Source organism: Boleophthalmus pectinirostris, unplaced genomic scaffold (genome assembly GCF_026225935.1).
Source record: "Boleophthalmus pectinirostris isolate CB_2022bp ecotype Guang Dong unplaced genomic scaffold, ASM2622593v1 HiC_scaffold_18, whole genome shotgun sequence".
NCBI lineage: Eukaryota > Metazoa > Chordata > Actinopteri > Gobiiformes > Gobiidae > Boleophthalmus > Boleophthalmus pectinirostris.
The window spans coordinates 21,440,451-21,456,103 of record NW_026571133.1 but is presented as its reverse complement, the minus strand read 5'-3'; the positions used below and the strand labels follow the sequence as shown (position 1 = coordinate 21,456,103).

Sequence of the window (15,653 nt, the reverse complement as noted above, 5' to 3'; positions counted from 1 at the left end):
TTGCAACACTTCACTGTATGCGGTTAAAAAAATTTGTGTCTTGGTGTATTTAGTATGACATTAAATAAATGCAGTTAATACCAGAATTTGCAACATTGCACATGGCTGATCTGCTACTGTAAAATTAGAGCAGCATAACAGCAGTAAGACAGGCCTATAGCTTTCAGAACTTTTTCAAACTTTGCTAGATTTGACATAAGAGTTCATTAGATGTTTTTAAAGAGCAACGTAGTGTAACCTTTTCCTCATTACCATCTTTCCCAGCTATGAAGACACCATTTTACTGAGTCAAAACAGGCTCTACGCTTGCTAAAACACTTTTTGCTTTGCCCTGCCACTGACATGCCCCACTACGATGATCAGACGGCCACAATCCACCAAGCCGACCGCTAATGCTGGGTCATCTGAAGCATCGCGCTCAGTCAAGGGAACAGGGAGAAACAGATGGTCAGAGAGGCAGGCGTTTGTGTGACAAAATGTAAAGAGATTGGAACATACGGAGGCGTAGACGAAAGAAAAGAAGAAGAAGGCAGGTAGCGGAGAACAGAGAGTGAGCACACGAAGGCAGCAGATGGAAAAAACAAGACAGGCAGCAAAATGAAGATGTTATATAAATGCCCCATCTGCTGGTTAATGGGACTCACGTCTTCTCATCCATCTCCTCAAGAGCCCTGTTTGCACTGGCCATTAAAATGTACGCTATAAGACAAGTGGACTCAACATTACGCCCTGCACCTGGGTGACTGCTCCCATCCAAACTTGAATGGGTGCAATCGGGGCCAGCTTATAACAACGGCAGGCAGATGTGTTTTTCATGCTCCAGCAAAGAAATGAAAGAAATGAGCTGCTGCAGTTGTCTGGGTGAAGTCACTTCTCCTGCAAATGAGAGTCTAAACGGATTGCCATAAAGTGCTATTGTCAATATACCATCAAGATTTATTTTTCATTTGTCCATTTATCGCAGCTAGCTTTACTATTGCAGTAATGTATTGTATTATTAAATTTACAAGATAATCTGATCATTTGTGTTTGAGAAATGTTACTTGTTTTCAATTCAAAGAAATAGCTTTTTGTTAGTAATAATGCCAAGGCCAAAGCAGACTATCCAATATTATTACATCTGAATAATGCATAGTATGACCTCTAAACACAAGCGCAATATTATACGACAAAATTCATTCCAAGGACACAGATTAATATTCTGGACACATTATTTTATTTATACTTTATGATTTATGAAAAGCCAAAAGTTATCTTAAAATGAATTTACTGGGACGAAATATGTTATGAATGTATCTGATCAGTGGAAAAGAGATAGACTTTTGAATATAAATCTGTAGTGAGTCTTAACACAATTATTTCAACCTGTTGCTGTGTACACAATTCGTATCTTTAAAAAAAAATCTTACTGTCATTCAATTTAAGAACTAAATAATCATTATGTCCAGACTAGTTGCACCAAATGGAATAACGGTCTAAGCCTGTACATTATGCAGCTCACTGCAAATGTTTTTGATCATAAAAGATAAATTGGCAAAATGAATCTAGATTAATTACCCTCTCTATGTAAATCAGATTATTTGCCTGCATTTTTGCCACAGTGATGGATATACTCAGAGCGTGGTACATCTGGACTGGTATTGTCACTGTTCTGATGTAAATGAGATGACAATGACATTTCCGGCACAGTGTGACCATGGTAACAGCTCTGGGAAAATAATGGAGTGGTTAATTTTACTGTGAATGTGAGAGCACAAAATTATATGACAGCTGTCCACTAGTGATAAAGCGAGTCAAAACATCTGCAGCACCCCCACGCTCAGCTTTAAGATAGCAGTTAGCGTTAAGCGACGCCATGGGTTCCCTAAATGTGCTCCCGGCCTAGGCCTTAATGGGTGTCAGTGTTTGAACGACAGCTTGGATGGTAAATAGCATGTTATCCAAGTTTTAGATCAGTTTCAAAATTGCAAAATCAACAAGAAACTGTGAAACTTTATACAATTATCCAGATAGAGTACATAGAGTTTAATCTTTCCCCACTTCAACGCTTCACATTTATTGTACTAAAGCTTTAAGGTAGACTCTGCTTGACTGTAAAATGATATTCAGTTTATAACTACAGAGAAATCCAGTTCATTGATTGAACAGTCAGCAGTGAATCTGATAGACACTGTCCTTAGGCTTTTATCCTCTTTTATATACTTGTGCAGATCTCTTCAAGGACAATGCAACAGTATTTTATATATTATACACTGTATAATAGAGACACACAGCAGCAATTAAAGTGTGATTCATGGAAGAACTGTATCAAGGTTATCTTCAGATAAGACAAAATCAAGTCAGTGAGTAAGATAGGTCTAATAAGAAAGAGTAATGTGCACCAACATTTAAAGTTAAGAAAAATTAAAACGCACAAGGATATGAGCAAATTAGAAGACTATTAGGAAAGCTTGGATGGACTGGTGAAAGTGGATTTGGATTAATTGTGGTGCACAGGTGACACATACGTACATGGTCTAATCTAAATACAAACTTACTCTGAGGGTAATGTGTGTCTAAATAAAAAATAAAAAAAAGTTACAATTCATAAATACATTTCCAACAGGGTTCCAACATCCCTGTAACAAAATTTGTCCTCTGCATTTGATCCAGTCTTCAATGAAAGAGGGCAGTGGGCATTATGGTGCAGTGCATGCAACGAGACCCATCTCCAAATCTTGAGAGCTAAATTTGCTGAGGGCTACTTCACTGGAAACGAAACACAGTGTGGAAACCCAGCGTGAGAGCCCAATTAGATGTAGGACACAAAAAATACACCCATTATCAAATCTATTAAAGTCAACCTTAATCTTTCCAAAAATGTCTTGGAATCACTTTAACTTTATTTTGAATAGTTTTTTCCCATATTATATATTATGCAGCACAATTACAATTCACTGTGACCCACCTTGAGTATGGGCCCTGACCCAATCTGTGCTGGCAGTGGTTAAAATAATTGAAGCACATTTCGTTCAGTTGCCAGCAGATATTTTCCTCATTTTCCCATCACTTGACACTGTTTCTGAGTCTGTACTTGTGCTCATTAAATCCCGCTCTATCACTCCCTCTGCCCAGTCCTTATTAAATATTTTTACACCTCTTTTCATATTATAACTGCTGCTCACCTCTTTGGCAGCGTATAGTACCAACCTCGCCGCATTCAGATAGACACAATGTAAAATCACACTCGGCTGCATTCACTTGATAAAAATACGAATTTATTCCCAATTAGTTTTAGTCAGTATCGAATGCACATCTTCCCAGTGTTTATGTGTGTGTGGTTGTCTGAATATAAACTGATAGCCTCATTATTTTCAAAGCCCGCCTTCATATCTGGAGGGGGCTGGTGTCATTATTCACTATTTACATTCATGAACCCTTTTCATTAGAAAGATTTCTCCTGCAACGCCATCCACTGCACCCAGTCTACATTGTCCAGTCACCTCAGATGATAATAACGGGCAGCCATCTTGTGTATTCAAAGCTGCACCCTTCCATTATGAGATTTAATGAACTGTTTTCCTGTTTTTTTTTGTTTTTTTTTTTTTGTTTTTTTCTATGTGACTGTAGTAGATAGCAACTCTGAAGAGACTGTTAAGATTCAAAGCTATTCTCAGCTTTCCCACTACTTGTAACTGTTGCATATGGAACAGCTCTTATCTGAACAAGCATAAGATAATTGGTGGACAAGTTTAGAGTGCTATGTGAGAGAGGGAGAGGGAGAGAAAGAAAGAGAAAGAGAGAAGAGAGGGGGAAGGAGAATGTCTGTGCGATGGAAACAACAAACAAGTATGGTGATGTCTTTGGCACAGCAAGACAAGCCCCAAAGCAAAGTCAAACCAAACTGAACCATATTTTTTCACTTTAATTAGCAAAGCAGAATTAAATGCATCTAAAGATATGGTTTGCAGTGCACTCACAAGTTCCCCGCATCTCCATTGACACAATCTCAAATGGTTTTATGTTTATGTGTATGTATGTTATGTTACTATGGAAATGCAAATTTAACCTACTTTTTGTGTTTATTGTGCACTGGGTAAAGAAACACAGCAGTTACCAAGGTGCAGTATTCAAAATCAATTTAAGAGGGGTGTTTATTATGTATGTGCGGTATGGTTCACGACTCCATCCATAAAAGACATGTTAATATTGATCTTAATGCATCAATAACTATAAATTGGCCTCAGGAGGGGAATGTGAGCAAATGTATATTTCTCATTGCTTATGGCTATGTTTGATTTACTGCAGTGTGTTACAAAATAGTCTTTTGGAAGAAGGAAGGCTCCCTGCTTTTGGTATCCATGTGAACAAATGCTTTCTTTATGGGTGTTTCATAAATCAAGCATATACAGGGATTAAGATACAATATACTTTAAAGCTGCCTCTCCATAGATCTGGCCAGTAGCTTTGCATAAGGCTTCACCCACTTGTCTCCATGGAGATAAATACTTGTAAGAAAAGGCAATAACATAAATATATAAAAGTTACACAGTTCACGTTAATTTTATGTAATAGTCTAAGGTTCAATATGTAACATCACCTGCATAATTCCACTGAAATAGAAAGTTAAAGCCACTTCCGAACATTCTCCATTCTCCATAGGTAAGTTTTATGCCATACTGTGGACAATTTTAGCCAAAGGAACAACATTTCCATGGAAACAAGCAAGAGGAGCCCTTCCAGAGGCCAAATCAGTCACGTTTGTGGAGATGCAAGCCTGCTTAGAGCATGTTTTTCTATGTTTTTTAGTTTTTTTTTGGCTAAAAAGTTGCACAGTCTGGCTTTAAGTTTAATGGCTTGAAATAATTATCACCATAAAAGCATGCATAGGGCTGGTTGAGGAGAAGAAAAGGCAATGACGAGGCTAAACATGAGTCTAATGTTTATATGTGCAAATTTCAGGTCAGGAATATCACCTCCAGGGTCACTTTGCTGCAGTGTGTGAAATAATTTATTTCATTTCAACTTCTATTGAGCATAATGTCTCATTTACATTTTCCCTTAGACCAAAGCCTTTCGTTTGCATTTCCCCCTAAAGTCAAACTCATTGCTTTTGCATTCTCTGTGCCGACCAATCGGTTCTGCTGCCTGGGCCGCACTCATGTGAAGGATGAGTTGTCAGCCAATAGCAGTCTGTCTAGGAGCGGGAGCTAAGATGTGATTGGACAGCACTTAAGGACGTTTGTGTTTGTCTCCCATCTGGACTGAGGTTTCCATAGTAACCTCCATATTCAATAAGCTGCTGTTAAGTCATGCTCCACCTCCTGGGACTACCCAGCCATTTTACGTATATTTTCAAATTAGTTTGAGCTATTCATCACTCAGGGCAAAGCAGAGAGAGGGGCAAATGAGATAAATGCTAAATGACTAACCCCCAAAAGTACAAAAAAAGGGGTTTTGAAACTGTGAACAAAGACAAAGTAATTATATAATGTTACTGTGTCTTAGATAAACATCTGATTCTCTCTTAAGAATAAATTAGTAGAGCTGGAATAAATGACATTCTATTCCCATTATTAGCCTATCTCAAAATACAGTAGCATGTCAAGCGAGTTAGAGGCTGTTGTCAACCAGGATTTTAAAATTACAATAATTTGAGTACTGCAAGTTTTCAATATGGCATTTGAAGCTGCTGATGGTTTGGGAAAAGAGTTATAATGTGATGTCTAAACTAGACCACAGTATCCATGTGTATATGCAGCATTAGAAAGGAGAAAAAGCAGTGAAGAGACTTGTAATACAACTGTGCTGTTGATTTGTGTTACTGAACTCAGAGCTGTCAAAGAGAAGGAGTAGTTATTTAAAGTTAAGCTGGGCAGATAAGAACATAAGGGTAAAACAAAAACATCCATAGTGAACTTGAATTCAAGTGCGATTTCAAATAGCTGTGCCAATAATTGACACTTTCCACTTCAATTTTGCACAAAAATATCTACATAACCTTAAAAATACCTGCACCAACCCTCACAGCTTCCACCTTTGTGATAGCACAGCCCATGCAGGCTATAAAAGGCTAAGCGCTGGTCAAATGGAGTCATACCTTGACATTTGCTTGAGGCTGATTAAGTTCATACGGCTGTGAGTGACGGGTGCCGAGGGGAGCTGTTTTAGAGGCAGGGAGGTTTGATGCCTCGACCTGTGGTGCTTACAAAACAAAGGCTGGATTAATACAGACATTTGGCTCCTACCACTAAACGTCAGTCACTGGGTTTTTAGAGAGGTATTTTTCCTTTCAATTAAAATGCAATCGACAGTGCCAATTATTGATCTGCAGTGGCGCTTTAGTGCTTTCAAAACACTCACCTGTCTGAGTATAATACTGTATAAGACTGGCAGCTGCTTGTATGTGTTTTATGTTTGCAGGGAAACAAAAGGTTTAAAGTGACGCCTGCAGCGTTTTGTTCTCTTTGTTTTAAGAAGCAGAAAAGACTCCAACTACATGTTTGTAGTTTTCAGCTTTTGTTCTGTGTTGTTTTTTTTACAGCATGTGCAGTGAAGGTGATTAAACAATGAATGCATTATTATGCTGTCAGGCTGTACCATTGATAAAAATGTGGGCCTCCAAAAATGCCACTTGGTAATTTCAATTTTAAATCAGGCTCTGAACTCGTTAACTCTGGGAAACAGCTCTTTTTCACAATAAAACAATCAGGTTTCATTCTCACCTTTACCTGCTTCTTTTCATTTGCTCCTCTGCTCTAATCAGCACAGCTCCTCTCACTGATGAACTCTATTACCTGCAGTGTGTATGTGTGTGATTGTGCGTATAAATTTTCAACACATTCGCCATGAACTGGTCAATTTAATAAGGAAAATGTCTTATATGATCTTATAACCCCTATTGTGTCTCGGCTACTTATTTTAATAGATGTTTCCATGTCTCAGAATAGTTAAAGCGTATGTCTGTACTGCACTGAAAAAACATACATCTTTTCTGTGAGCAGGCTTACATCTTCAAAAACTTTCAGAAAAATATGTACTTCCTTTGGCTGTAATCTTTCACAACATAGCATAAAATGTATCTTCACAGAGAATTTAACTTTATATTTCAATGGAATCATGCAGGTGACATGCTACATCCAGAAAGTACCTTCAACTAAACTAAACTAAAATTAAAATAAAATGTGAAATGAGCAGTTATAGTATTGAAAAGGGCTTTTGTTAAATCATAGTTTACTAAGTCTGAAAGTCTTTAGGACATCTAGTTTATATTTTACTATATTGTTTGTCTTAAAGCAATACAGCAAATCTCTCTAGTTCAGATGGTTCACTGACAGTTGCTGTAAATAGTTTGCTGCAGTGTTACTAAACTGCTTTAAGCACAATCATTATTCTTTTCTATAATGGATTAGTTTAATTTCTGGCCATTTTCAAAGCAACATTACTTTAGTCAGGCTTTTAATTACCCCTTGTCTTTTCTAATAGATCTTTATGTTCAGGTAACGCACATTTGCACTTACTTGGCCTTTGGTTTTTCTTTGCTCACTCCCACTCTCCTCCTACAGCAGTGGTCATTTACATCAGAAACATATTTCCATGTTGTTGGATAAAAGGATCCTTTGGCAGGTTGTTAAGATGACTCATGGGTTTAATTTGAGCCCAAAATGGGATGTGCTCAGTTGCCAGCATCTATCCCGTCTGCCTGCCCGCTCCTCATTTAAAACGCACAGTTCCAGCTGGATACGGCCCATAGTGAGAGTGTTAATGAGACACATGAGTTATAAAGTTACAATGTAATTCTGTTGTTTTTCTTGTCAGATTTGTTGGCCGTGCCCAAACATCCATACGCTGCCATGGAGAACTGGGGCCTGAATGTGTTTGTGGAGCAGAAGATCTTACTGGACGCGGAGGTGTCTTCATCATCCTATCAGATGGAGCTGACCATGGTGGTGGTCCACGAGATCTGTCACCAGGTACACACACTGATGAGAAATAGAAATTCAGAAATACTTCATAGATGCTTAAGAATGGAAGCAAAACATTGAACAGATCTGGGCCAGGGCTGGGCCATACAGCGATCTCCTCACTGGCACAGTCTGCTGTTATAGTTACATTGTTATTCACTATATATTTGTTTAAAGCAGCTGTGCTCAAACAGACACTTTGTGACAAACAATATTTTAAACAATTTATTGTTTTTTATGATGCTGATAACCTAGACCTGAGTACAGTGTTGCGTTTCTGTATATTTTTTATAGTGAAATGACATTCTGATTCAGATTTGCCACCCACTTTTCCTATTGCTTAGTCTATATTAGGCTCTGAATGAGTGACACTTAAGTGAGTTAACCAATCACACTGAAGTGTTTACCTTCTGAAAATGGCATTATTTACCTCCTAAAGGCAATAGAAAATAATGTATACATGAATCGTGATAAAACTGAATCCAGGATCTGTTTAAATTTCATATCATTTTCACTGTGTTTCATACATTAAAAATGTATTTGTTCAGTGTCAGGCTTATCATTAGTATCAGCTATTGGGTTTAATTGATGCTTATAGTAATTTTGTTTTATTTTTTTATTTGTTTCCAATATATTGTAATAATGTAGTAATTATTACTTGGAGTGGTTCAGTCAGCTAAATGGGACAAGATGAGACAACAGAAAAGCCTTCTAGTTGAAGTTTTTCTGTAAATGCATTACCCTTTTTGACTGCAAACACTGCAGATAATTGACTGTGGTCACTTCATTTTTCTCCTTTAATAATTGATGTTAAGCTGTTTCACAAGACTTCACAAAACAGTTATGGCCTGACCTCATGTACTGTTTTTATAATCTTATCAAAAGGTCTAATGCCCAATATCAGCCAATTAACTGAGGAAAAACCAAGACACGCTGTGACCATTCATAACTATTAGGGGGAAATGACCTCCAGAGATTTAACAACTTAATTCAAAACACATATTCATGTCAAAACTAAAGTAAAGATCATTTGTTTTGCTATTGCTGTAAAATATGCTGAGAAGCAGTTTTTTTTTGTTTTTTTTTGTCAACTGTGGAAAAGTGCATATATACTGTTTGGTAAAATGTGCCAACTTTCAGATTAAAGGTGACCATTGAGATGTTACTGTCCTTCCAAGAATGTCCACCAGTATGCCATTATACTTACCTATCTTGCATTTATTCAATTACAAATGTTCGTATGAGTTTTTGCTGTTAAAAATACCTTGAAAAACAGGCATTCTTAGCAGGGTCTCCTCTGATGTTCTGATCTGTAACTAGACAGATGTACTGAAAATTTTACTGTTTTAGGCAAAACAATAACAACATAGACATATGCCACTGGGTTAGTGCAGGTTACACAGAGCTCCTTTAATCAAGATACTCAGTGTAGTGTCCGTTTAGTGTCACTTCTCTACTTTTTGCTATTTAATCAGCTACATGACAATCGACCGAAGACTGTAAAAACAAATGCAAATTCTGCCTCTGCAAACTGAATGAATGTGATAGAAGTCAAAACCACTTCAAGTGAAATGTCTGTGATCCGTGTGTGTGTCTCAAATCTACTCAGCTGCGAAAATACGCCGAGACGTGATCCTGTTTCCACCATAGCATGTAGAGCATGTGACAGGCCGACAAACACAATGCAGCAGAAATACATGTAAAGGACTCAGTCAGTTTAGAGGTTACGGCGGCACAAAGGGCATTGAGAGAGGAGGGAGCTGTTCACTGAATAAGAAAACAGGCTGAAAATACATTTGGATTGATACAGTGACAACGGAAGTGAGTGGAAACAGATAAATAGGTGTGAATACTGATATTGCACCAGTTTTAACCAGATTCAGTTTGAACTTGTTTCACTTTTATTAAATTGTATCAATTTGATTCTTGTTCCTTTTCCTTCATCCCCTTTAGGTTAAGTGGTGCCTACAAGTTAAACAATTTAACAGCTGAGTGTATTGTGTGGAATATATTGCAATTTCAACCATTGTGACTTGAGCTTGATCCAATTTTATATTCCTCAACAACCCTACTTATCTGTATGAAATGGAAAAGCATACCTGACCAGGAAGGTTATCCTTGGCCGCAGTGTTAGCAGACCTCTGTTTGCTGTTAATCCATCTTCACCAAAGGGAGTAGGACTGGATGCGGCATCTCCTCCATCTCATAACACGAACAGTGATGGACAGTGAAACAATGATTTAATGAAGCTTTATAAATAAGCTCATTATATTTAAATAAATAGCATGGCTATTAAAGTAATAAATATAAATTAAAGTAATAGGTGATCATAGTGCATGGCTAAATGCTCTAGGATTGTTAGTAAGTGTCTGTCTTTCTGCTACAATTCAAAAACATGGTGCTCAAATTTCTGCCTTGTGTAGATGAATCTGAAGATTTGCCATTGTTCAGGATGTACTCTGCCCAATCCCCTTTGGTAATGGAAATAAAAAATATTCTCAGTATTCCCAAATGGAATCAGAAATCAAAAATGTGGCCAAAGATTGTGCATGCAGACTATTATTCATGAATGTATCTACAGAAACATGAGCAGACCCTTGATTATCAGTACAGTGTGGAACAGTGTGCATTGGAAGCACCAGATCTGCACGCTGGCATTTCAGAGGTTGGTATGTCAACACTATCTACATAATGAGAGGCGGTCTACAGTTTTAACTTGGCAAATGAGCTACTACTGCTGTGAGAAATGCATGCCTCTGGTTGGGATCATTACCAATGAAACAGAGGATATTCATTGTAAATATCTTTGTGCTGTTGGCAACAATGCTGCATCTCTATTTCATCTCCTCTAGGACGTGGCCTCAGACACTTACTCCTTTGTGGATCTAAGCTGTCTTCAGGCCAGTGCAGCTCCACAGCCAAAAGCCACTGAATAACAAGCTTCACAATAAGATTGCCCAGCCAAGACAAATAATACAAGTTTTTGTCTTGTTTTGGATCTCTACACGTTTTCTTTGGCTTTATCTCCCCCTCTTTAGCTCTAAGAAGAAAGGGAATTGATGAAGAAAGGTTTTTTGTTTAACTTTGCACTCAATTACACCCAAAGCTATTTACGTGTCGTAGAAACACTCCAATACTTACTTTTCCAACTTTAACTTTTTTTTCTTTGTAACGAAAGAGTGAAATTTAGATTTCAAGCTTTAGCAGTGTACTGAAACCATGCATTTTTATCACAATCTACTTAAAGGTTTAAAAAATATATGGATAGGTGTTTTGTTTTTGCCATATTAAATTGATTGTTTTATTTTTCTACATGAGACATAAATCTGTAATGCAAATTAGAGCCTAAAACTTTGGACTTACTACTGATGCTGTGACAATGATTAAACCCATGGGAAGGAAACACTGCCATTTTGCATTTAAAGTAGGTTACTCCCCACACTAAACTCAATAATAACTTATGAAGCTTGGAGAAGTAATAACCACTCCTTAATTTCAAATGTCCTAAAATATAATTAAACATATGCATTAAACAGCATTCTCAAAAGTGTTATTGGACAAGATTTGAAGATGTGAGTGTCCTGATGGTGTTATATAAGCAGGTTTGGGCTGCTTCTGTTGTTCTCAGGGGAACAGATGGAGCATGTGGATTCAAACAGCAGCAGACAACCTGATGTGTTCCCATCAGCCGACACAAACACAGATGTTCAACACAACAGCCATTCACAACACGCACACGACAGCACATTGAAGAGAGGCCACAGTTTACTTTACTTATCTACTCAGCTGAATTTGCAAGGATCAAGTGAAATTATCAATCAAATATTTGCATTAGTTGTATTTTGTATTGATCACAGGTTCCTGAAAAGGTGTTAAAATACTTTTTCAAACAATCAAAACACCTTTTTGCTAATGTGTGCCTAGTGTCTCCATGGTAACTGGTGAGCATTACAATAGCAATACAATGTAGAACACCCCCATCATGATCACTGCAAAGTATCAATTATACACCCTTTTGTAGCAATGATGAATACACAGCTAAGCCTGCAGGAAGAAAGTGGGTCAGAATGGTCTGATACTCACTCTTTGACTACAAAATAAAAATAATAAATAATAAATGTCATATATAGACATGTCTTCAAGCAACCATTGAGTACCTCCAAACAGTGAAGGGGAGGAGTGCATACACAATTGTTTATTTGTTGGAAATAGAGAAAACTAGAGTGGAGATTGGAGGAAAAAAACTGAAACGTAAACATATATTAGAAAAAAAAAAAAAAAAAAAGAAACATTGAATGACATGGTGAGTCTAAACTTTTGACAGATATGAAAAATACAGTGGCCTATTTGCAATCTTAGAGAAAAGAAAAACTATACAATGCAAATATAATACATAATACATTTTCCCATTTTCACAGTTTATGGTTGATGAAATATATGATGTTCAAAAATACACCAGACTGCTGTAAATTATATCTGTTCTGCACTTTCCAATTTCCATTTCAACCCCTGTAGTTGTTAGATTTTTCTAAACATTCTTTGAAAAGAAAGTGTATAGTTTTGCCTTTTTTTAAGTCTCTTTTTGGCTTATAGTGCATTATTTAAACTTAACACAGTTAGTATTCGTATTTTTATATTCCAAAATGGCAAGGCTAGAGGTAATTGGTCTGGCCATGTTGCTGTTCAGGGTTGTGGAGTGCACGGTGGGCTGGAAGTTGATGACAGCACTCCCCTCACACCTAGAGGCAATTTAGTAAGCTACCAATTAACCCAATGTCCTCCGAATGCGTCTCTTGTTTTGTGGGAGGAGTATGTGCAGAATTGGAATCTGTACACTGTCTACCCACTACCTCTCACTGTGAGCCCCAAACCATTATAATGAAATGAAATGACGGCTGTCCTCCTGTCAGCAGGTCAAATGGATTCAAAATACACCTCACCCAATCTGATTCTGCGGTACATCTTGTTCTGCTGAAATCCCCCCAAATTAGCTTCACGCACATACAGACACTGGGGGGAGATGAGCATATCTGCCAGAAAAGGCTTTTAGTTTGTTCCTATCAGCTGTCGGTTAATTAAAAGAGACAAAGAAAACATTGGGATGAGATTCAAGCCAAGCAGATTTGCGCTCTTCGTCTGCTGATCTCTCTCGTTCACACGTTAATTCGACCATATGCACGAGGACACTGGTGATGTGTGCTGAGGGCTGCAGCAGAGCACGGCCGCCCAGCACACATATGTTCACAAGAATACACTGAGCTGCTTATTACCGCCAGCAGCTCTGCAAAGTCTATAATCATCATTTATTCTCTACTGCTGTAATGCCACCATGACACCAACACATGCTACACTGATACACTGGTTTAGTATCATGCGGATATATTCTAAGTACTTTCAAGGAACTATATGTCCTCTATATGTGGCCTGCACTCTGTTGTAAAAGTGTACAACATAAACCTGTATATAGAAGGCACACACTGAGTTTTTCTCAGTATATGGACAGGCCTTGCAAGAAAGTTCAGAACCTCCAGAATTGACGCACTGAGCTTCAGAGGCTGCAGTAGCACTGATTAACGATTCGTGGCCAGTGGTGGGTTTTAGGTAGTGATTGAGATTAATTGGATTTCAGCATTAAAAGTGAGGCTCATTCTGTTTTCTAATTGAAAACCAAAACACAAAATTATAACACAAGTAATATGTTATAATTTAGTGTTTTTTTTTGTTTTGTTTGTTTGTTTTTTTTGTTTTTTTGCAATTAAGAATAAAGCAGCATTAGATTTTTTTATCAGTAAAAGTTATATTTGATTTGAACATGTTTACCTAGTATCTGGGGATACAGATAGGTCAAGTGTTTAAAACTTAAAATCTTGCATACATCAGAGCAGAAACTCCAAATATTTTAAAATAATTCCATATTTCTAGCTCTGAAACAAATTTAACTTTACTATCATCCCAACACAGGTGCTTATAAGCTTGGGAAATTGGAAAGCGATACATCAGGAAGGGCACCCAAAATCAAATTAATTACTGCACTATTACATAGAAAAGAGATTAATGCCACATTCATTTATTGAGTAACATGTCCAATAGAGTCAATATCTGAGACAGAATAATCCTATCAAAAATTGCAAAAAAAAAAAAAAAAAAAAGCTCCATTGCTTTACACTTGTCAAAGCACATATTTCTTGGGGGCATTACATTGCCTGATACTAACCTTTACAATACTTAACTGGCTTAAACCTTACCCTGAACTTAACGTTCACATTAGTAAATTTTTTTCAGACATGATGATGTGAATGTGTATGCAGAATTTAGTCCCCACAATGTGATAAATAAACACCCACTAACAAACTAATGAGCTGAGGCAGCGGTGGGACTCTAATAAAACATTGTTCATTCACTGCTGTCCCAACATATTAAATCCAGTAAAACAGCTACCATTCTTTAAGTTATTCCTCATGTTATAAAAGATTATTCTTGGAAACACCTAAATAAGCCTAAATAAGCCCATTATTACCTTATAAAGTAGTGCATATATGACAGCCTCTCTAATATACAATGTGTGTGTGAGGCAGCGCTGTCAAGCTGCATATTTTCCTGTGCACTGTTTTGGTTCAAAGTGGATAATTTATTACTGCAGCCAGTGTTTGCATAGAGTTCATTTGAATACAAGGAGTCATTAATCATCTCATTGTTGGCTCCCTCCACCTGTCTCGCACTCATACTTTGCTGTTTTAAAACTCCACCATCTTTCCCACCTTTTTGTACTATATACATCTTGCCCTGCTGTTTTCTCACACCAACCGCCTCAAGTTATTTTTCTCATATTTAGCCTTTTTCCAGTTGTCGTTGACTTTTGAACTCTCAAAATGTCTGCTCAAATGTCTGCGATTAGTCTTACTGTCTGAAATACGGTGGGAAAGGAAGTTGAAAAATGCAGTCCTTAAACTCGCTAATAAAAAGTAAATGAGGAAAAATTTGTGTTAGCTTGTACCTGCTGCCTCCTCCTCCTCTGCTGCACTGTTGAAGGACACGGAGGAGTGGTCGATATAATGCGTGACTGGAATACAGTTTAAAATAGCTGTGTGCCTGACTGTGTATGTGTCTGAGGCTAATTAAAAGACCATAAACAAACATCTAACAGCTACTGTGTGTGTCCTCCAGTGTAACAGCAAAAGTGAGGAGTGGCCATGTAAATCATATTAGGGAGGCACTGTGACATTGTGCCCATATGGTGCAGTTTAGCTCTCCCTATAATGTGTGCAGGAATCCATATTTATGAAAACTACTCATTTCACATTATTTATGAAAATGCGTGTAAAAAATGGCCTTCACTAAGCATAGTAAATCATTAGGAGAAATCCATGTGGGTGTACAAGCAGCATTGCATAGTAGGAGTCAAATGGCCAGTACAAAGGGTTAATATTAAAACCAAATTAAATTCAACACCATGGGGAGTTGTGCATTTCAATTATTGCAACAGACTTCATAGAGCACAAACGTAATTCCTGTTTGGGCGTGTACAGCTGGCAAGTTGTGGATGTAGTCTTTGCTCTTCTGATGACCTTCTTTACTTTTGCACTTAAGCCGCTATAATCAGGATTTCTAGTGTGGATGCACTGAATAACTGATTTTAAACTGTCAAAACAAATACAGAGGCTGTACGCAACCAGCTGGTATTGTAACACACTAATTAATTAATGAGTCAGC

General features: G+C 37.5%; 1 protein-coding gene across 1 annotated transcript in view; it reads left to right on the top strand.

Annotated features, from left to right (window-relative positions):
• The window catches only part of LOC110161508 (thyrotropin-releasing hormone-degrading ectoenzyme), a 116,413-nt gene that overhangs the window by 54,435 nt on the left and 46,325 nt on the right, over window positions 1–15,653 (top strand). Inside the window, exon 5 of the mRNA XM_020926255.1 lies at window positions 7,798–7,952. Within this exon, the coding sequence (XP_020781914.1) occupies window positions 7,798–7,952 (155 nt within the window). The remainder of the gene's footprint in view (window positions 1–7,797; window positions 7,953–15,653) is intronic.